The sequence below is a fragment of the Micrasema longulum genome, unplaced genomic scaffold (assembly GCF_059751315.1).
Source record: "Micrasema longulum isolate JH-2025_06_02 unplaced genomic scaffold, ASM5975131v1 h1tg000850l, whole genome shotgun sequence".
NCBI lineage: Eukaryota > Metazoa > Arthropoda > Insecta > Trichoptera > Brachycentridae > Micrasema > Micrasema longulum.
Window position 1 is genome coordinate 350243 of NW_028278042.1, and position 22883 is coordinate 373125.

At 33.4% G+C, this 22883-nt stretch overlaps 1 protein-coding gene across 2 annotated transcripts in view; it reads right to left on the minus strand.

Annotated features, from left to right (window-relative positions):
• Positions 1-6728: 6728 nt before the first annotated feature.
• Positions 6729-22883, minus strand: part of nvd (cholesterol 7-desaturase nvd) — a 40869-nt gene continuing 24714 nt past the window's right edge. For both annotated transcript variants that reach the window (XM_088231130.1, XM_088231129.1), the window contains 5 exons: positions 21965-22143; positions 17061-17166; positions 14080-14207; positions 11303-11473; positions 6729-6986 (listed from right to left, as the gene is read on the minus strand). In XM_088231130.1, the coding sequence (XP_088087256.1) occupies positions 6810-6986; positions 11303-11473; positions 14080-14207; positions 17061-17166; positions 21965-22143 (761 nt within the window). In that variant the 3' untranslated portion in view covers positions 6729-6809. The remainder of the gene's footprint in view (positions 6987-11302; positions 11474-14079; positions 14208-17060; positions 17167-21964; positions 22144-22883) is intronic.

A 22883-nucleotide genomic window follows, 5' to 3' on the forward strand; every position in this document is an offset into this window, starting at 1 on the left:
TAAAACCTCTGTTTTACGTTTTTCAAGGGAGCAACAAAAAATGTATTAAACTGAGGAAATAGCTAAAGTGAGGAAATGAAAAACTCCAGAAAAATTGTAAAAATGGTCATAATTGGGGATTATTCATATTTACCTATGATTTCATTTTTAAAAAATGTATTTTTTCAATCAACAATTCAACCACAGTGTGTTTTTTTTATTGAATAAAAAAAAACATGTTTTAATAATTTTTTTTAGGTACTTCTTAAAAGAATGAAAATAATATTTTAATTTGCATAAAATACATACAGTGATTTTTTACCTACATACTAGGCAATTTTATTTATATGGTATCACTTTTTTAGTATGGCACCATAGAATTTCAACCGTCATTTACATCGCCGCAAAACTGTTTCACACTTTTATGATAACTGTTTAAACAACCTTCTTTCCAAATTGTTTATTTATTGCCATTTTTTTTTACTTTCTGCATCGCTATTTATTTATGTAAAGTCTAAAATCAACAAATGGAAGAATTGAAGAAATATGGATGTTCAAACATAGGCAAAATGGTGAATGTTACACAGTGTGTAAAGTGGCCACTTAAACCAGCCAATGACAGGTCATAAGCCCTGTAAATGCCTAGACTTCCATATTCCCTTATTTAAGGTATTCTCCATCCCGTTGTAATTTGTTAATTTACATTTATGTTATAATTTTATTTGTCGTATTTTTTAATATTATGCATGCTTCCACTTTCCATGATGTTGTCTCCCAACTCAAACAGGGCTCTTGGCCTCATAGAGTTAGGGATACATTATTATTTTTTGTAAGATAAATGTATTTGTATGAATAAAAAAAACAATGTGTACATGTACAATCTATGAAATAAAAATACAAATATTTTAAATTGTTTTTTTAATGTGAAAATTTTACAAAGTGCGTACATTTTTATTCCTTAACATAATTTACAAAAGTGCTTTGAAATAATTTATACGTGCTTTCAAAAAAACAATATTGGTATCTTAGTTTAAATAAAATAGGATATTTTCACAAATTAATATAACATTGAAAATATATTCATTGTTTAGAGTGGATTTTTAAAATTCTAAAAATATTACTTTCAAGGTATAAAAGGCTGTTTCCACAGAGAGGGAAAACATTTTTGAGAAGGGAATATGGAAGTCTAGGCATTTACAGGGCTTATGACCTGTCATTGGCTGGTTTAAGTGGCCACTTTACACACTGTAACATTCACCATTCTGCCCATGTTTGAACATCCACATTCCCTCGACTCTTCCATCTGTCGACTTTTGTGAAATTAAAGAGCTGAAACCTGAATAACTCCCTAGGGGGAAATCCAGCCAGTCTGCAAGCATTTGGAAATACTCAAACATTGTTGAAGGCTATTTTCATACAAAGTTTTCTGGTTTAAAAACGGACACTTAAAAAAGGGCTCGCGTTTGTAAAGTGGCCACTTAAACCAGCCAATGACAGATCATAAGCTCTGTAAATGGCTAGACTTCTGTATTCCCCTCTCTAAAATGTAATTAGGATAACTTATATAGCGCCGTTTTTTTATATAATACCTCAAGGGCGCTTTAAAAAGTGATGATATAAATAAATAAATTTGATTTTAACTTTTTGAATTTGTAACTAACAAACTAACTAACCATCACGCCATTTCCCCAGAGGGGTAGGCAGAGAGGATAGAACGCCACACCACTCTGTCCTGGCACACTTCCTTTGCTTCCTTCACATTCATACATCTTCTCATGCACGCACGTCGATTATTCCGACTTTTCACATGACCACTTTCAAGAATTTGTTGTACTTGATCATGCCACGTCTTTCTCGGCCTTCCTCGACTTCTACAACCAGACACATTCGCATCATAAATCTTTTTAGCCGTTCTTTCATCATTCATTCGCTCCACATGACCGAACCATCGCAAAAGACCTTTCTTAATTTTGTCGATAATGCTTAACTCAGCCTTGCATTCTGCTCTAATTTCGACATTAGGACACCTATCATACATTGTTTTTCCGCACATTCGCCTGAGGGATCGCATTTCAACAGCATTCAGTCTACTTTCGTCCCTTTTTTTCCAACTCCATGCTTCGCTTCCATACATTAGGGTTGGTACCAGAACTCCATTATGAACTGCTAATTTAGCCTCTTGCGATAGACACTTATTTGCTACGACAGACTTTAAGGCACCATTAACTCTGTTACCGGCACTAACCCTCCTTTCAACATGTACATGTACAATCTATGAAATAAAAATACAAATATTTTAAATTGTTTTTTTAATGTGAAAATTTTACAAAGTGCGTAAATTTTTATTCCTTAACATAATTTACAAAAGTGCTTTGAAATAATTTATACGTGCTTTCAAAAAAACAATATTGGTATTTTAGTTTAAATAAAATAGGATATTTTCACAAATTAATATAACACTGAAAATATATTCATTGTTTAGAGTGGATTTTTACAATTCTAAAAATATTACTTTCAAGGTATAAAAGGCTGTTTCAACAGAGAGGGAAAATATTTTTGAGAAGGGAATATGGAAGTCTAGGCATTTACAGGGCTTATGACCTGTCATTGGCTGGTTTAAGTGGCCACTTTACACACTGTAACATTCACCATTCTGCCCATGTTTGAACATCCACATTCCCTCGACTCTTCCATCTGTTGACTTTTGTGAAGTAAAAGAGCTGAAACCTGAACAACTCCCTAGGGGGGAAATCCAGCCAGTCTGCAAGCATTTGGAAATACTCAAACATTGTTGGAGGCTATTTCCATACAAAGTTTTCTGGTTTAAAAACGGACACTTAAAAAAGGGCTCGCGTTTGTTAAGTGGCCACTTAAACCAGCCAATGACAGATCATAAGCCCTGTAAATGGCTAGACTTCTGTAAAGAAGATGAAAGATGCAATTTTGAAAAATTGCCTTTTAATTTTTCAGAATTGCCTCTTTCATGACATTGGTCGTAGGGAGTCAGAAAAATTGATGCATGCCACGGATTGGAGAACCTTACTGGATGTCAAAAATAAAATATAAAAAATAAGGAATAATTTAAAAAATATATATTTATAGCTGACAACCATGAAGTTTCGCATAAATAAATTGTCTATGTTTTTATGAATGTATGTATGTGTATAGGTGTATGTACGTGTGTGTGTATGTACATGTGTATATTTATATAAACGTGTGTATATATGTGTATGTCTGTATGTATATGAATCAAAATGTGTATCCGAATAAGTTTATATTTTGTTTGTCTGTGCTCTATATTAATTTGTTAACTATTATAATATAATTTGTTAACTATTATAAAAATGCTCTGTGCTCACATTTTCAAGGAACAACTTTAAAATCATCCATAATTATTGCCTTGACTATCAAGTACTTACTAAAGTTAATGAGATGCGGGATCTCGGGGTTCTACTTGACAATAAGTTAACGTTTGAGGCACATGTCAACTTAATTGTGAAAAAATCATACCAAATGTTAGGTTTCCTCTTCCGTATAGGGAGAGAATTCAATCATGCGCGCACTCTTAGAACTCTTTACTTCACATTTGTTCGAAGTCAATTAGAATTCGCATCTCCCGCTTGGAGCCCTCAATACAAAAAATACATTAACCGAATTGAATCTATACAATCAAAATTTTTATCGTATTGCAATTTTAGACGGTTGACTCAGAATACAGGTCCAGATGAGTCTATAAACTTACCTAAACTCCAAACTCTCCAAACTCGAAGGAACATGGCTGATGCCATTTTTATGTATAAAACTTTGAATAACATGATAGATTGCCCTAAGATTCTGTCACTTATTAATTTTAGAGTCCCAGTAAGGCAGACCAGAAACCAATCTCTTTTTAAAATTTCTAAATGTAAAACTAAATCTTTTCAAAATTCATTTGTAAATAGAACCTGCCATATGTGTAATCAAAAATTAAATTGTATTGATATTAATAATATATCTTTAACTTCCTTTAAAAGTGAAATCTCCAAAAATAATTAAAGTTATGATGTTGCGCCTTGAATCCGCAGCCTATATTATGCAGGTTATGTGCAGTTCTGTATGTAGGCAGTAGGCACATAATAAATGAACACTGTATGGTCAACTATAGTTGTATTATTTATTGTAATGTGCAACTGTGTGACCAATATTCATTTACATTTCTAGTAATATTATAAGTTTTGTATGATTAGTTATTTTATGTTATGTATAATTTTTATGTGACAACATTTACAATAACAATATTATGTGGAAGCCTCTAATTGGACTTTATGATATGTATTTATGGTATAACTGATTCTTATAAATGTATAAATGTCTGTTGGCTTTCCAATGAAATAAAATAAAATAAAAAAATAAAAAAAAATATTGAAATGTAATTGCCTAGCTTGGAACGGGGTATGTACCCTTGTTAGCTGGGCAAAGTGAACATGGAATTGTATTTTGATAAAGAGTGTGAATAAATAAACAAAAAAAATAAAAAAATAAAATAAGTGAAAGCGCGCGGTTCATGGATGTATGATCAGCAAGCTCTCACTTACAGGTTCATGAGGCCATACTATTTTGACGAGGGAAACTGGCTGTGACAGCAATTCTGAAGGATATGGCCCTCTGAGATTTTTTCTTGTCACGTTATTTTAATGTTGAAGTTTATGAACATCTTCCATTACGAAACCTGAACGAACCCGCTCTATTTTTTAAATATTTTTTTGTATCTATTTTTATTCAAGAAGGTAAACACGAACAAAGGAAAAATAGTGAAACCCACTAAACCGCGAAACCGGCCTGTCAGCAGGTTTTTTATTTTTCCTTTACAAATAAAAACGTTTAAGAAATTATAGAATTTTAAAAAGTAATATAAACATTATTTAGAACTAAAAGCATACGTATTTTTACGCAAAATTTATTTACAAAAATTTAAATAGATGACTGTTAACATTAAATAATAACCAATATAAAGCCTTGTTACATACGAGCCATTTAATTATTTTTTCCTCAAAAGTTTTGTCAACATTTTCTTCTTCTTCAGATCTTAAGATCTGCTTAGGAATCTTATTAAAAATTTTAGTAATTGTATGAAGTGTTCTTTGGCTATATTTGTTAACAAACCTCAGTAACTGACAAGCTTTCACGTTGTGCTAGCCTTGTATTATGTGTATGTACGAGGGCGGATTGATAATGAAACTACCTAGCGCTAGATGGCAGCACAAACACAAAAAATATTTTTTTTTCCAAATTGAGATCTGTCAAACGGCAGCTGTTAAAATGTCACCCAAATCAATCGATTAGTTTATTTGTTGTAGTCGTTTGAAGTAAACAACTTTTGTGTTTCTTGAAAAATGGAAAAAAGCGAATTTCGTGCAGTGATTAAACACTATTATTTGAAAGAAAAAACGGTGAAAGAGACGAAAGAAAAGCTCGATAAAAATTACGGTGAGTCTGCTCCGTCAGATTACATGGTCAAATATTGGATTGCTGAATTTAAACGCGGCCGAACAAGCACTGCAACAATGCCATCAACAGGAAGGCCAAAAGAGGTGGTTACTGAAGAAAACATCAAGAAAATCCTCGAAATAGTAATGAATGATCGCCGAGTGAAGTTTCGTGAGATTGTTGAAATGGTAAACATCTCATGTGAACGTATGTTCAATATTTTGCATGAACATTTGCATACGAAAAAGCTATCGGCAAGATGGGTGCCGCGTTTACTCAGTGTCGAACAAAAGCGAGCTTGAGAGACCACTTCACAGCCATGTTTGGACATGATAAAGCGTAATCCTGTTGATTTTTGGCGTCAATTAATAATTGTTGATGAAACTTTGGTACATCACTATACACCTGAAACCAAAAATCAATCGAAAAAATGGGTGGAAGTGCTCCGAAGAAGGCAAAGGCAGTGAAATCGGCTGGCAAGGTTATGGCCACTATATTTTGGGATGCACTCGGAATGTTGCTCATCGATTTTCAAGGAAAAAGGATCCACAATTACAGGAAAGTATTATCGTGCATTATTGGATCGATTGAATGATGCAATCAAGGAAAAACGACCACATTTGAAGAAGAAAAAAGTGCTGTTTCTTCAAGACAATGCACCGGTTTACGCAGCATTAGATACGATGCTAAAATTAAGTGAAATACACTTCGAATCGGTTGATCATCCACTTTATAGTCCAGATTTAGCTCCCAGTGACTTTTTTCTGTTTCCAAACTTGAAAAAATGGCTCGCAGGAAAATGATTCAGCTCAAACGAAAAAGTGATTACCGAAACTAACGCGTATTTTGAGAGGTTCCCGAAATCGTATTATTCAGATGGTATAAAAAAGTTCGAATATCGTCTTACTCAGTGTGTCGAAGTATTCGAAGACTATGTTGAGAAATAAATGGTTTTTGAAAAAAAAAAAATTTTTTTTCCTACTTAGGTAGCTTCATTTTCAATCCGCCCTCGTATTTACTTTTTCTGGTAGTTACTATCAAATCGATATCTAGTAACAAATTTGCGCCATTGAATAGCATTTACGGACAGGCACCCTGCTTTTGAAAAAAATCCGGTACCTCTTCCTTATCAATAATAATATACCTCAAGAAATGCTACAGAGAGTTGTGTGAAGCTTTAGAGATCTTTTAAGATGCACCAAATGTCTAACATTTTTTTTCAAAAGAAATAAAGATACTTTTTTTTATATCTTTTTTATAACATATAAGCTACAAGCTTTTAATTTTTGGACCCGCAAAACTAGGGTCGTAGCAATGCCACACCCCATATAATAAATACTTAGCGATTTTATTTCGTTTATATGTTACCAGTCAACATTATTAGAAGATATGTTTCTGAGTGCGTCTTCGAAGGATACACTGCTTTCTGAGTAGAATTGCTTGAACCACGTTCTGTAAGCCTTGAGGCACTTGTCCGTCTTCACCAGAAGTGGTTGGGCCACAAATTCCTTGCTGGACCACACCATGACATCTCTATGGAACTGGAAAAATACATTATTAGATAAGATTGAAGAGGGTCAGCTTCTTTTAGGACATTCCTCCTAAGTGGAGCACGTGGACATCATCAGACACCCCCAGGGCCTCGATTATATAAAGACGTCACACCTTCACCTTGACGGCATAGTTAAAGATAAATTATCTCTAGCGATTACGAAAATACACTACTGACCCCCCATCTTCAAGTTTTGGTAGGTACATCGATATGAAACAAGGGGAAGTGTACGTCACAGTACATATATCTACGCTCTAAAATGACAGTATGATGTCATAGTTGAAGATAAAATTCTCCCGACCGACTGCAAAGATATACTACCGATCGCCACCATCAAGTTTTGATCCAAGTACATCGGTTTATACCGATACGTTTATCTACGCATTAAAAGTGTCATAAAATTTGTTCCGCCAAATTTTTTTCCTTTAATTATGTTTTTTTTTTTTTTTATCGTTTTGAGGTTGGCACTTTTTTTCTTTAAAGCCTATTAAAAATATGAGAGAGAAATAAATCAATTTCGAAGTCGTATTAAATTCCGGCATAGCTGTCAGTTTAATAAAACAAACGCCTAGATGCAAAAAATAATGTCGCTAGGTTCTGTTCTATTAACATATAAGTGTACCTAGGCGTTAGAAAGTTACCACTGTAAAAAATAAATTTAGTTATTATATTTTTTTTATCTGTTTTACTATCTTTCAAAGTATCGAGAGACTTTCGAACGTATCGAGAGTCGGCCTTGTAATCGCTCAGTACTACCTTAGTAGATAAATGCAGACGATCGTTAAGCATATTATTTCGGCAATGGTTAAAAGTCATATAAAGATCATATTCAAGCTTGGAAGTTTATAATGGCTTTGAAATGGGCACTATCTATCACAGAAGCCTATTTAACATATAAATGAGAACTGTTTCAAATGCAAATGTGATAGAGTTGACAGATAGAAATTGTGGAAGGTTTTATCGGAGTATGGAGTAAATGGTAACCTGACAAGGGCTATTGCGTCACTGTATAAGGACAGCACAGCATGTGTGAAGGTGATACTATTAAAATGGTATATTATGCACTTGTACAGTCATCGCTTTCCTATGGAATAATTGGATGGGGGGGAGCTTTTAACAACCATATTAAACCATTAGAAACTGTTCAAAAATTTATATAAAAAAAATTCTGTGTATAATTATTCTATCACATCCCAAAAGGAACACTCCCACACTACCAGAAGTCAAACTAGAGGGGTCTTGGGGTCTATCATAAACCCTGTATTCGGGCAAAGAAATTTCATGTTCCTGGGCCCCAAAATATTCAATATGTTACCCAAAGATTGCAAAACCACGACCCGGATTAAGTAATAAATTAATATTGATATGATGAAAGTAGGTTGAATGCTGTTGAGATACGATCCCTCAGGCGAATGTGTGGTGAAACGATGTATGATAGGTGCACAAATGTCGAGATCCGTGAAGTGTGTAAGGCTGAGACACGCATTATCGACAGAATCAAGGAAGGGCTGCTGCGTTGGTTCGGACATGTAGAGCGAATGGACAGCGAAAGAACGGCTGAAAGGATCTACGACGCGAATGTTGATGGATGCAGAAAACGAGGAAGACCGGGAGAGACATGGCACGATCAAGTCCATCAAATACTTGAAGATGGACATGTCGAAAGTAGGAATAATCGGCGTGCGTGCATGAGGAGATGTATGAATGTAGAGGAAGCGAGGTCTGTGTGCCAAGATATAGTGTTATGGCGTTTTATCCTTTCTGCCTACCCCTACGGGGAAACGGCGTGATGGTTTGTTTGTTTGTTCGTGTATAACTTTATAGTTAATTAACATGTAGGCAGTAATGTTATTGATTATTTTTTGCATAAAAATGTCTGCCTTAAAACAGGTTGTACCTAGTTAGGCAGACTAGACACGATCCAGAGAAATCCATTACCCAAGTGTTTATGTAGTAGATAAAGTTATTGTTATTTTTGTTAATGAACTTTGATTATTATTTGTAATTTTCTCAAACTGAACGGTTCGGGTAGGTAGAAAGAAATTGCCTTAAGGCAATACGCCCGCCCTTATATGCATATATATTGTATTCGCCGTATCTTTTACAAAATATTGGTTTCTGTTGTCCTCTTCGCTTTACCAGATTAAATTCCCTTCTTTATGTACCAACTTGTAAAAACAATTATACCTCGAATTCATTCATTTGACGTGCCTGTAGAAATTATAACGGACTCGGTATTGATGTATGGAAGCGAAGCATGGAGTTGGAAAAAAAGGGACGAAAGTAGACTGAATGCTGTTGAAATGCGATCCCTCAGGCGAATGTGCGGAAAAACAATGTATGATAGGTGCCCTAATGTCGAAATTAGAGCAGAATGCAAGGCTGAGTTGAGCATTATCGACAAAATTAAGAAAGGTCTTTTGCGATGGTTCGGTCATGTGGAGCTAAAAAGATTTATGATGCGAATGTGTCTGGTTGTAGAAGTCGAGAAAGGCCGAGAAAGACGTGGCATGATCAAGTACAACAAATTCTTGAAAGTGGTCATGTGAAAAGTCGGAATAATCGACGTGCGTGAATGAGAAGATGTATGAATGTGAAGGAAGCAAAGGAAGTGTGCCAGGACAGAGTGGTGTGGCGTTCTATCCTCTCTGTCTACCCCTCCGGGGAAATGGCGTGATGGTTAGTTAGTTAGTTAGTATTGATGTAGACATTTTGAACTGCACGTTGCATTTGTACAGAAAATTTCTTCATGGGGTCGATTATTTGGGATAGTTGCTGAATGTGCATCTTGAGTGGTTTATGCTATCTATATAGATATGTGCCGCATGTAATGTATATGTTTGTGTATGTTTTATATGTGCGCTCATGTGTGTGCGTTAGAGTGGGCCAATGATGTATGAGGTTTTTTTATTTTTTTAGTCATCAAAGTGAATGGGGTCTAAAAAGTTGCATTTTGGATCACATTGAACGTAAAAATTATTTAAAAAAATATTCCATACTACTTTTGGCCCTAAACCGAGGTTTGAAGTTTATCACTGTCTGAACATTTTGTTAATTATCTATATTGATAAAATTATTTTATGTTAGTAAAGAAATAACTTAATCACATTGCAAATTCGAACGCGCTTTAAAACTACCGAAATGGAAAAAGTTTACACTCCGCGGAACTGATTCCGTCGAGCGCCTGGCTAATATTGACGAAAACAATGGCCTATTAAAACAATGCTACCCGTTTATTACAAAACAAAGTGCAACTCACGCCCTCGGATGCTTATTTAATAAGATTTAATGCACATTATAACATTTAATTACACTGATTTTCTTACTTAAATACGAAATGACAGCCGGTTTACTAAAAAAAAACGACTTTTTCGAAAACTTCAAGTTCTGGTTGAGAGCCAAAAGTAGTACCGAATATTTTTTTGGACATTTTTTGCATTCTGAGTAATCCAAAAGGCAACTTTTTAGACCCCTTTCATTTCAAAATTCGGAAAAAAAATATCGTCCCACCCTAGTGTGCGTGGATGGCTCGGAGTGTGCATTCGGTATTTTTATTTATTTTAATTTATTACCTCCATGGAAAACGCAAATGTAAACAACTATTATTATCTCACTTAAATTTCTTATTTATTTAATTTTCATAATGTCACATTAAATGTTTATATCCTTTGCATAATTTATGAAAACTTAATTGGTCTTTTTATGTTAAAAAAAAGTTGTTTTTAATACTTATAATGTATGACTATGTTTTCTGAATAAAATAAAATGAAATAAAATATGTATATAAAGTGTTAAATAAAAAAAAAACGGAATTTAATTCGACTTTAAAATTTACTAACTTCTCTTTGAAAAATTGCTCGGTGGAACAAAATTTTTGTCACTTAATACGTAAATAAACGTATCGAAGGGTTCTAGACCTGTCGGTATTAACTGATGTACTTACATCAAAACTTGATGGTGGGGGGATCGGTAGTATATCGTTATAGTCGGTCGCGAGACTTTTATCTTCAACTATGACGTCCTACTGAAGCTATGTCATTTTAGAGCGTAGACATGTGTACCGTAACATGCGCTTTCCCTTGTTTCATATCAATGTACCTACCCAAAATTTGAAGGTGGGGGGTCGGAAGTGTATGTTCGTAATCGCTAGAGAGAATTTATCTTCAACTATACCGTCAAGGTGAAGGTATGACGTCTTTATCCTCCCATCATTATTAAGGCCCTGGTGTATTATAATTCCTACTAAATTGTAAACAAAAAATTTGTAAAATGGATAAACAAAGTAAAGGCAAGAAAGTAACGTACCATCACCGTCTCAGCCCACATCATGAGGTTGCCAAACGGCTTAAAGCAAATTGGTCCGTAGAGTCTATGGGTCACCTTCTGCACCAAGGGCGCAATTGGCGTGACAGTTTGCAGAATGACGACAGTCATCATTTTATGTTGGATTTCCATCTGCACGTAGCTGGGTCCAATCTGCAATAAAAATACGTTTAATTTCAGTGCTCTATGCGCCATTGAGCGCGGAAGCGCCAATGGTAAATGCCGTTTGGTAATCTCATTTCTGTTCAATGTACTTCATAGTCCTTTTGTATTGAAATTGAGACTATTGTATTGAAAATAAACTGTTTTTGAACATAAATAAATGTGTCCGTATTACATTCACAAGGAAAAGAAAAATTCTTAATTTTGATTACAAACTAAACAATAATGTACTAATGAGAAAGCACGAAATTAAAGATCTTGGGATTGTTTTAGACTCAAAACTACTTTTTGAATCGCATATCAATAAAATTTCCACCAAAGCATTGAGCATGTTAGGTTTCATAATTCGAATGAGTAAACACTTTGATAATCCAAAGGCCCTTATTTCATTATATTATACATTTGTCAGAAGCCATTTGGAATACGCCTCTCAGATATGGAACCCCCAGTATGCCATATATATAAGTAGAATAGAAAATATTCAAAACAAATTTATAAAGTACCTTAAATACAAAACCGGTATTTCTTATTTTTTTTATTTTTTATTTTCTTTTATTCAGGAAACATACAGTACAGTTACAAAGTTTAATATTTTACACAATTGGACTTAATTCTAATGGACCAGTGAAGTTTCCATATTAAAAAGCAATTAAATCTAATGTTAATTATGAAAGTATAAAAAAGAGAAGGAAAAAGAAAACATAAATGAAAGTTGTTTAAATATTTAAATTTAAGTGAAAAAAAAATATATTTTAAGGTTTGTAGTTTGTAGTGACTATTTACAAATGGAAATAATATTAAAAATGAAGAAAACTTGTAAGAGTAATTAAGAATTAAGAATGGAAATAAAGAATGAAAAAAATACTCAGATGTAAAAATAAAATAAAATAGTAATAACATTTTTTTTTTTTTTTAAAAAAGGAAAAACATAAACACATATTTATTTTAAGAGATTCAAAGAAACGATGAGAAGAATCTTTAAGTGAAATATAAGACAGTAAATTTAAATTTAGGTCAATTTAAAAAACATCTTCAAAATTAATGACACATTATAGTAAGAGCAGCAATATATTGATTTTATTAACATATATAATATAAGTAATTAAAAGTAGTTTAAAAGTATAACAAGTATAAAAACATGCCAATGGCAGCAGAGAAAAAAGAAAAAATAAAGAAGGAATAACAAGTATGGCAAGTAATCATTTAAAATTTGAAAAAGCAATCTAAGGAGAAGATTTTAAACCAAGAAAAGTCGATAAAATTTCATTAAAGCGATTTTAGAAGTAATACAAAATTTCAAAAGAGAAATTTAATTTATAATAATAATATGAATGTATGTAATTTGAGTGATATAAGAGAAAAAGGGACCAACCGGAGTTTTATTCAAAAGTTTTCAATACACTATTTTTAAATAATTGTAATCCTGTATGATATATATCTATATGGTTAAAAAAGCTGTTAAAAGTGGAACACGATCTGTGTAAAAACGAATTCTGGCAATAGTTCGTATTGACACTAGGTATTCTAAAGGTTGGGTGATTTCGTAGGGCACGTGATGGACAGTTAATTTGAATTTTATTTAGGAGCTGGGACGAATCAGCTAGACTGTTAATAATTTTATAGAGGAATGTGAGGTCCATTAATGTTCTCCTTTTTTCGAGGTTAATCAGTTTGTGAAAACGTCCAGATAAGTCATGATTTGGAAATATAAGAGAGCATCGGAAATTCAAATGTTTTAAAAATTTGTTTTGTACTTTCTCCAGCCTGTCAATATAAGTAATGTATTGTGGATTCCAAACGATAGACGCAAATTCAAGATGGGTTCTTACATAACTATAATAAAGATTTTTTATTGTTAGATCATTTTTAAAAGGCTTAGATACTCGTATAATAAAACCTAACATTTTATATGCTTTTTATATGCTTTTTTTATGTATCTACTCTCACTGCCTCCACCTTCCGTGGAATCATTTCTCTACAATACCGCAGAGTGTGTGCGGATTAACTACTGCTTTACAAAATTATGACAGGAATGGTTGACTGTACAGAGCTGCTTGGTTTAATAACAATACATGTGCCAGCCAGGATTTGCAGACGGTACCACCTGTTTCATGTACCAAAAAGTAAAACATCGTATGTTAAAAATGCTTTTTTTCGTAGGACTTTTTCAATGTACGATACAAAATTTAAAAATATAGATTACACAAACATCACTCTGTCTGATTTAAAATTTACACTAAAAATGTATTATGTAACTTAGTAGACATTATAATAATAAATATCTACATCTCCCCTCCCCTCCTTATCCTCTCTTCAAGCATTCTTGTCCTTATCCCGCCCAATTTACAGTAACTTAATGTTCTTAAAATAAATATTTAAAAAATCTTTGATTATTGAGTACATGAAAATAACATTTTTATATGTATAAATTGTATGTATTTATATTATATGTAATATATTTTCTTTACTAACTTTGAATACTATGTGGAAATCTGTTATTAGTTCTGAGTTTATACACTATATCTGTTTGTTTACTAAAAATATGTATGTAGAACTGTTGATTTCGAAAATAAAATAAAACAAAAATATACACATACCTGTTTAGCGGTCACCTGTATATTGATGGCACTTATTTTGTCGAACAATTTGACGTCATGATGTAGCTTTACGGAAGCTATGTGGGGTACATCCGACGGCGACCACTCTCCTCCCCAAACGTGGCGACCTAGAAAATTCAATGTAGCTGTCTTTCTCATGAAAATGACCGTCCTTTCCCAAGGTATATTAAGTGTGTCAATCCATGAACCCAAATTAATAATAAAAGCTTTAAGTGTGAAATTCAGCCCAACATGTGAAAAATTGCTTTACATGCGAAAAATTCATCATCATCATCGTTCAATCAAATAAATTGGTAATTAAATGGTAGCTGGATTTAGGTAGAGAAAAATGACCGTCCTTTTCCAAGGTAAATTAAATGTGTCAATCCGTAAACCCAAATTTATAATAAAAGCTTTATGTGTGAAATTCAGCCCAAAATGTGAAAAATTGCTTTATATGTGAAAAATTAATCTTCATCTCCATTCAATTAAACACATAAGTAATAAAATGGTTTCTGGATTTAGGTAGAAAAAAATGACCGTTCTTTCCCAAGGTAAATTAAATGTGTCAATCCGTGAACCCAAATTAATCATAAAAGCTTCATGGGTGAAATTCAGGCCAAAATGTGAAAAATTGCTTTACATGTGAAAAATTCATCATCATCATCATTCAATTAAATAAATTAGTAGTAAGATGGTTTCTGGATTTAGGTAGAGAAAAATGACTGTTCTTTCCCAAGGTAAATTGAATGTGTCAATCCGTGAACCCAAACTAATAAAAATTAATCATAAAAGCTTAATGTGTGAAATTCAGCCCAAAATGTGAAAAATTGCTTTAAATGTAAAAAATTCATCATCTTCATCATTCAAGTAAATAAATTAGTAATTAAATGGTTTCTGGATTTATGTAGAGAAAAATGACTGTTCTTTCCCAAGGTAAATTGAATGTGTCAATCCGTGAACCCAAACTAATAAAAATTAATCATAAAAGCTTTATGTGTGAAATTCAGCCCAAAATGTGAAAAATTGCTTGACATGTAAAAAATTCATCATCATTATAAACAAACAAACAAATGAACAAACCATCATGCCGTTTCCGCGTAGGGGTAGGCAGAGAGGATTGAACGCCATATCACTCTATCTTTGCATATAGACCTCGCTTCTTCTACATTCATACATCTTTTGATGCACGCACGCCGATTATTCTTACTTTTGACATGTCCATCTTCAAGTATTTGATGGACTTGATCGTGACATGTCTTTCGCGTTTTCTGCATCTATCAACATTCGCATCGTAGATCCTTTTAGCCGTTCTTTCGCTGTCCGTTCGCTCTACCTGTCCAAACCAACGCGGCACCCCTTTCTTGAGTAGGAATAATTGGCGTGCGTGCATGAGAAGTAGTATGAATGTAGAGGAAGCGAGGTCTGTCTGTTTTATCCTTTTTGCTTCTTCTTACGGGCGTGATGGTTTGTTTGTTTGTTTGTTTAGTGACGTTAGAAAATAAACTGAAAATAATCGAAATGATAGAAAATGGTGGTGAAATTGTCGTCGTAGGTAGGAATTTCAAATTGCCTGAGTCTACAGTGCGATCAATAGAAAAAAAGCGAGGAGAGATTGTTTTTAAAGCCAGCAATGGTTGGTTTGATCGGTTTGAATATCGATCAAACTTGTATTGCCTTGAAATGATTGGCCTATCGACTTGTGCAGACATAGAACCTGCTAAAAAATATCTGATAGAGTTCCATGAAAAAATCCCCATTGATTGCAAAGAGTGTATCCCCGCGGTCAACGGGAGTTACCTGTATTCTGGTGTGAAAACACCCTTTTAAATAAATATCAAATTATTTGTGTGATAATACGCCTCTGACTAATAGTTGGCTACAGTTTACATAAATATAACGGGCCGTGTGTACTCAGGTCGGTAATTGCAAGCGTAAACCGAAACCGCTCGTAACACATTTGTGGTTAAATTATAAACCAAACCAGAAAATTGGAACGCTTTTGTTTTATGCAATAGAGCTACAGAATTTCTCTAGCGAATTGTTACTCCGAGAAAAAACTATATAGTACATATATATTTGATTATTAAATGATCAGATTTATATGGGGAGAAAATAAGGACGATCCATTGGTAAATGTGTGAAAAAATAACATCTTATTTTAAAGAGTTAAAAGAAAATGAGCTAACAATGTGAAAATTAGTTTTGGAAATTATTTTTTATTAATTATCTTTAAAAGTTGTGTCGATTCGCTTAACGTAATAAATAGCTAAAAATGTAAAAATTAGCATTAAATGTAAAAATATAATAAAATACGAAAATCAGCTTAATATGTGTAAAAATGCTTAAAAGGTGAAAAATAGCTAAAAACGTGAAAAAAAGCTTAAAATGTGTAAAACAGATTAAATTGTAAAAAAAACTTAAAATATGAAAAAAAAAAGCTTGAAATATGAAAAAACTTAAAGGGGGAAAAAGCTTAAAATGTGAAAAGCTTTAAATGTGAACAAGCTTTAAATGTAAAAAAGCTCAAAATATTAAAAAACTTAAAGTGTGAAAAAGCTTTAAATGTGAAAAGCTTTAAATGTGAAAAAGCTTTAAATGTAAAAAAGCTTAAAATGTGAAAGGCTTTAAATATGAAAAAGCTTTAAATGTAAAAAAGCTTAAAATGTGAAATAGCTTAAAGTGTGAAAAAGCTTTAAATGTGAAAAGCTTTAAATGTGAAAAAGCTTTAAATGTAAAAAAGCTTAAAATGTGAAAAGCTTTAAATATGAAAAAGCTTTATATGTAATAAAGCTTAAAGTGTGAAAAAGCTTAAAATTTGCAAAATATTTCATTGTGATAATTTGCTTTAGTTGTAAAAATTCCTATAATGTGAAGAAAAGCTTAAACAATGAAAAAAAAACTTAAATTGTGGAAAAATCCTCAAAGTAGAAAATTAGCTTTCAGTGCAAAAAAAGCTTTAAATGTGAAAATGAACTAACCTAGTATATTATACCCTTCGGAGGTAGGTAATGTTTTTCCCGCAACAAGATGATCGCTGTGTAAAGCATTCAAATGTGCCAGATCCGCTCCATTTTCGGGTATATCCTGAAAAAATACCAGTTTTATTTTATTATTGTCTTATTTATTTTTAAATAAACGGCGTCAACATCCTTCCATTTTTTTGTACATGCATTCTCTTCGAAGGTCGATGAAAAAAAGATTTATGCTTCTTGTTATTTTTTTTTACGGATTCGATTGAAAATTGTAATATCTGCGAACACGCGCAGTGCAAAGATCTACATTTCGCTGAAAACCGCACGTAAATTATTTTTTTTACTAACTATGTACACTTTGTGGAAATCTGTTATTGGTTCTGAGCGTGTACAATATATTTGTTGTTAACTATAAATATGTGTGTAGAACTGTTGGTTTTCCAAATGAAATAAAATAAAGAAAAAAATAAGTCACTAGAAAAACGCGACATGATTGGCATTGATATGTGTGACGTCAAGATTCGTGACGATGTTTTATAAAAATACAAACGATTCGGAACAAAGTAGAAAATTAACATGAATTGTGACGTATTAGGGGCGCGGCCAATGCAATGGCCGTTTTTTCGGGAATTCAAAATTACAAATTAAAAAATATTTTTTATGCTACTAATATACTCAGATACTCAGTGAAAACCGAATGCCGCCTATATAACGCCTGCATAACCTGCCTGAATCGTCGCATTCACTAGGGCCCTCGACTAATATACACGGCGTGACACTTTTACTTTACTTAAAAAAACACAGTATGTAGAAATAAACACTTCAAATAGTATATGGCAGATAAACGAAAAAAAATACGTGTGCATACTAAGTGAAAACCATATGCCGCCTATATAACGCCTGCATAACACCTGTTCTCCTCTACGGATGCGAATCGTGTCACCTCGCTAGGGCCCAGAACAGCAAAATTTTGAGTTTTGTGAGTCTCAGAAGAATATTGGGTGTGCGGTGGTTTGACTTTGTGGGGAATGAAGTAATAAGAGAACGGACGCAGTAAATTCCGGTCACAACTGTCATCAAGCGGAGGCGATACGGTTGGCTTGGCCATGAGCTGCGAATGTCTCCTGAGAGCCTTAACCACGCTTGCCTACTTTACAAGGCATCAGGTTCTCGACGTCCCGGACGTCCACTGCTGACTGTTCGTCGGCAGTTTGTGTCAGAATTACAGGACGCGAAAATCGCAACTTGGGAGGATGCACAGGAGCTGGCAGCCGACAGAGATGCTTGGAGGATCTTTGTGGACACCGTATGCTCCAACTAAAGAGCGGACATGAAATGATGATGATGATAAATATGTATGTAGAACTATTGGTTTCAGAAGTAAAATAAAATAAAAATGTCACTAGAAAAACGCGACATATGACATGCGCGCATAGATAATCATGTCCCCAAGATTCATGACAATGTACTTAACAAATTTGAATTTTAAATCTGACAGAGTGATGTTTGTGTAATCTATATTTTTAAATTTAGTATTGTACACTGAAAAAGTTCTATGAAAAAAAGCGTTTTTAACATACGATGTTTTTAAATGGTCAGGAACAAATAAACATGAATCGTGACACAGAACTACTCAGTTTAATAACAATACATGTGCCAGCCAGGATTTGTAGACGGTACTACCCGTTTCATGTACCAATAAGTAAAACATCGTATGTTAAAAACGCTTTTTTTCATAGAACTTTTTCAGTGTACAATACTAAATTTAAAAATATAGATTACACAAACATCACTCTGTCAGATTTAAAATTTGCACTATAAATGCGTTATGTAACTTAGTAGACATTTTAATAATAAATATGTACATCTCCCTTCCCCTCCTTATCCTCTCATCCTTGTCCTAATTCCGCCCAATTTACAATAACTTACTGTTCTTAAAAAAATATTTAAAAATTCTTCGATTTTTGAAAAATATTTACGAGTACATGAAAATAACATTTTTATATGTATGAACTTATATGTATTTATTTGATACGTAATATATTTTCTTTACCAACTTTGTATAGTTTGTGGAAATCTGTTATTAGTTCTGAGTTTATACACTATTTATTTATTTATTATATATATGGCCTAAGCCAATTACAACAGTTACATGAAGAAACATAAATGCAAGAAACTGAACAAAAAGAACATAAAACTATTTAGCAAAGACAAACAACTGCAAAACAATAATTATACACAATATATTCATAAAAACGAAAGATCTAAGACGAGCTAAACCATGCCAATCCAACTTCATCCCACACTGTTTAATCGCAAAGAGCCGGAAGATCTATCCCAAAGAATTCCAAGTCGTGTGATGAATTGACTAATCTACACATTCTGGACATTGGGGCATAAAAACCAAAGTTGCTCTTAGAAGATTTTATAAATAGCAGATTTTGACTTCTGGTGACACGGTTGGGAACATGAAAAGAAATTGATCGCAACAAAGATGGGACATCACTTAAAGCATTAAGTATTTAGAAAATGCATATATGGTCCATCTCAGTTCTACGTCTCTCCAATGAAGACAGATTAAGAGATTGCTCTATTTCAAAATAGGAATAATAACCCCTTTGTAATCCGAGCAACCATGCCACTTTCCTTAGAAAACGGTGTTGGACAGACTCGATATGGTCAATATGAGTCCTGTAGAATGGAGACCAAATAGGAGAAGCGTATTCTAGATGGGGTGGAACTAGTGAGCAATAAAGAGTTTTGATTATATTCATATTTTTGAAGTACATAACATCACATCATCACGTCATCATAACAACTATGGAAAGCATTCTTCAAAATAACTACAGTATGAAGATAAATAATTACAAAACAAAGCTACTGACTGTAGGCCGAATGCAGCACCAGATGGGAGTAGTGGTGTCGGGAATACCACTAAAGAACACCAAGGAGTTTGTCTACCTCGGGAGCAAAATAACGTGGGACGGTCGGTCTAAGAGCGAGGTCGACAGCCGTATACATCAAGCTAGACTTGCATTTAATAAAAGGTCAAAAATAATAGAATCAAACAATATAGACTCAAAACTAAGAATATTCCTAATCAAGACCTATGTATGGAGTATCTTGATGTATGGCTGCGAGACATGGTGCCTATCCGAAAGAGATAAACGGAGACTAGAGGCTTTTGAGATGTGGTCCTATAGAAGACTACTAGGAGTTTCCTGGAGAGACCACATTACGAATGAGGAGGTTCTCCGAAGAATCGAAGGTGGAAGGCACCTGCTCAGGACCTTGTCCGAAAGGCGAGCGAGATTCTTTTGATAAAACCGAGAAGTTTGAGAGATTTGTTTACAATATTATCAATGTGTTCACGATAGAAGAGTGATATAGACGGAAAGTACCGCTGTGCCAAATCCATCAACTCTATCATTTCTTTTATAAAAATAATTATTGTGAACGCGTCTATCTTTAAAAAAATACCGTTAGATTTTTTTTGAAGCAACAATGACTCAAATTGCGCCTTTCGCAAGGGTCGTTGAAGCTATGTAATAAAAGTCTGTCCGCTCAGGCAATCGGGAGCCTATTGTTTTTGCCGAGAAGGTACCCCCAAGAACCGGCCACATGTCAATATTTGTGAAGCTCAGGACACTTTTAAAAACGCGAATAATAATAGTTTAAAATAATATTTATTTTTTAAATCCATGAAATCCAAATCACTTTATTTACATGAATAACATTTTTTTAAAGATAGACGCGTTCACAATAATTATTTTTATAAAAGAAATAATAGAATTGATGGATTTGGCACAGCGGTACTTTCCGTCTATATCAAGAGTTTACTTTCTAAAGTAATGCCAAGATCCTTTATTGATGAAACCGTTGAAAGGGAAGTCTGAAAGAATCTGTTTGTTTACTATAAATATGTATGTAGAACTGTTGATTTCTTAAATAAGATAAAATAAAATAAATAAGGGTCGTGGCCAATGCGATGACCGTTTTTTTGGTAATTCAAAATTACAAATTTAAAAATATTTTTTATGCTTCTAATAAGAAGGAAAAAAATATTTTTTTACTCGATAGTATTTCATAAACCCTTAATACTTTAAAAATGTTTTTAAAATGTAATATTTTCCTGTTGTCATTCCTATAAATATTTATTTCAATATTACACCAAGTCGTTGGAACAGTAGGCATAATCCCCCAGTCTACACACGTGCGTTTCCAGAAATTCTCCAGCAGCCTAGTGGACCACATGGTGACGATATCTACCTACTGTCTACAAAAGATTCTCTTCGGACATCTATCTCCCTTTGTTAACCATGGAGTTGAAACAGTGCTTTTTTTAATATTTTTTTATTGCTTAGTTCTTGGCATGAACACTTGACAAACTTACTACTATGCTCTATTTTTTATAAATGTATTGATATCATTCTAACTTTGCTAGAATTCCACTCGTCCATGCGCTTTGTAGCTGCACGATGATTGGTTATCTAGCTTTCATATACCAACTTAAAAATACCTACATTTTATAAATGGGGTCTAGAATTCCAATCGTCTTTGCGCTTAGTAGTTGCAAGACGTGTTGTAATCTTACTCCTTTTTACTATTCATTTTATTTTTTTATTTTTTTTAGTATCATTAATACACTAAATTTATTTGTCAATTTTTAAAATGTGTAAATGGGGGCTAAATTTCTAATTGTCTATGCGCTCTGTAGCTGTAAGACGTCCTGTAATCTAGCTCCTATCTGTTGTAATTTTTTATTGATCTTAATTGAAAACGAGGAACTAGAATCCCAACTGTCCATGCTCTCTGCAGCTGTAAGACGTACTGGGATATTTATTAATTGTACAGCGCCCTTGAGGTGATTTTCACAAAAATGGCGCTTTATAAATTATCCAACTATATACCTGAAGATGGCACGGAATTAGAAATTCATTTCTTCCCATGTAAATCCAATCTCTCGATTCTATCTCCGGCACGGACGGTATGTCCCAGGCGGGAGATTCGTCTCCACTGTGATACCACGCGAAAATCATGCCGTCGATTTCCCTGGACCGCCAAGTACGAACAGACGCTCTTTTGGGAACTGAAAAAACACAAAAAAAACATTATTTCATGTTATTTACCCGATAAAACCCCATCATGCAGTTCTGCGTTGGGCAGTGGCGAATGGTGATTTTATTTACAGGTAAGCTATAATATATTATGTAAGAAAATTTCTTCATGGGGTCGATTATTTGGGATAGTTGCTGAATGTACATCTTGAGTGGTTTATGCTATGTATATGTGCCGCATGTAATGTATATGTTTGTGTATGTTTTATATGTGCGTTCATGTGTGTGCGTGGATGGCTCGGAGTGTACATTCGGTATTTTTATTTATTTTAATTTATTACCTCCATGGAAAACGCAAATGTCAACAATTATCCTTTTTTCACTTAATGTTCTTATTTATTTTTTATTTTTTGTCACATTTAATGTTTATATCTTTTTAATTTATGAAAACTTAATTGGTCTCTTTATGTTAAAAATTGTTGTTTTTAGTACTTATTTTGTATGACTGTATGTTTTCTAAATAAAATAAAATAAAATAAAAAATATATATATTGTTGGATAATTTATAAAGCGCGATTTTTGTGAAAATCACCTCAAGGGCGCTGTACAATTAATAAATATCCCAGTACGTCTTGCAGCTACAGAGCGCATGGACGGTTGGGATTCTAGTTCCTCGTTTTTAATTAAGATCAATCAAAAATTATAACAGATAGGAGCTAGATTACAGGACGTCTCGCAGCTACAGAGCGCATAGACAATTAGAAATTTAGCT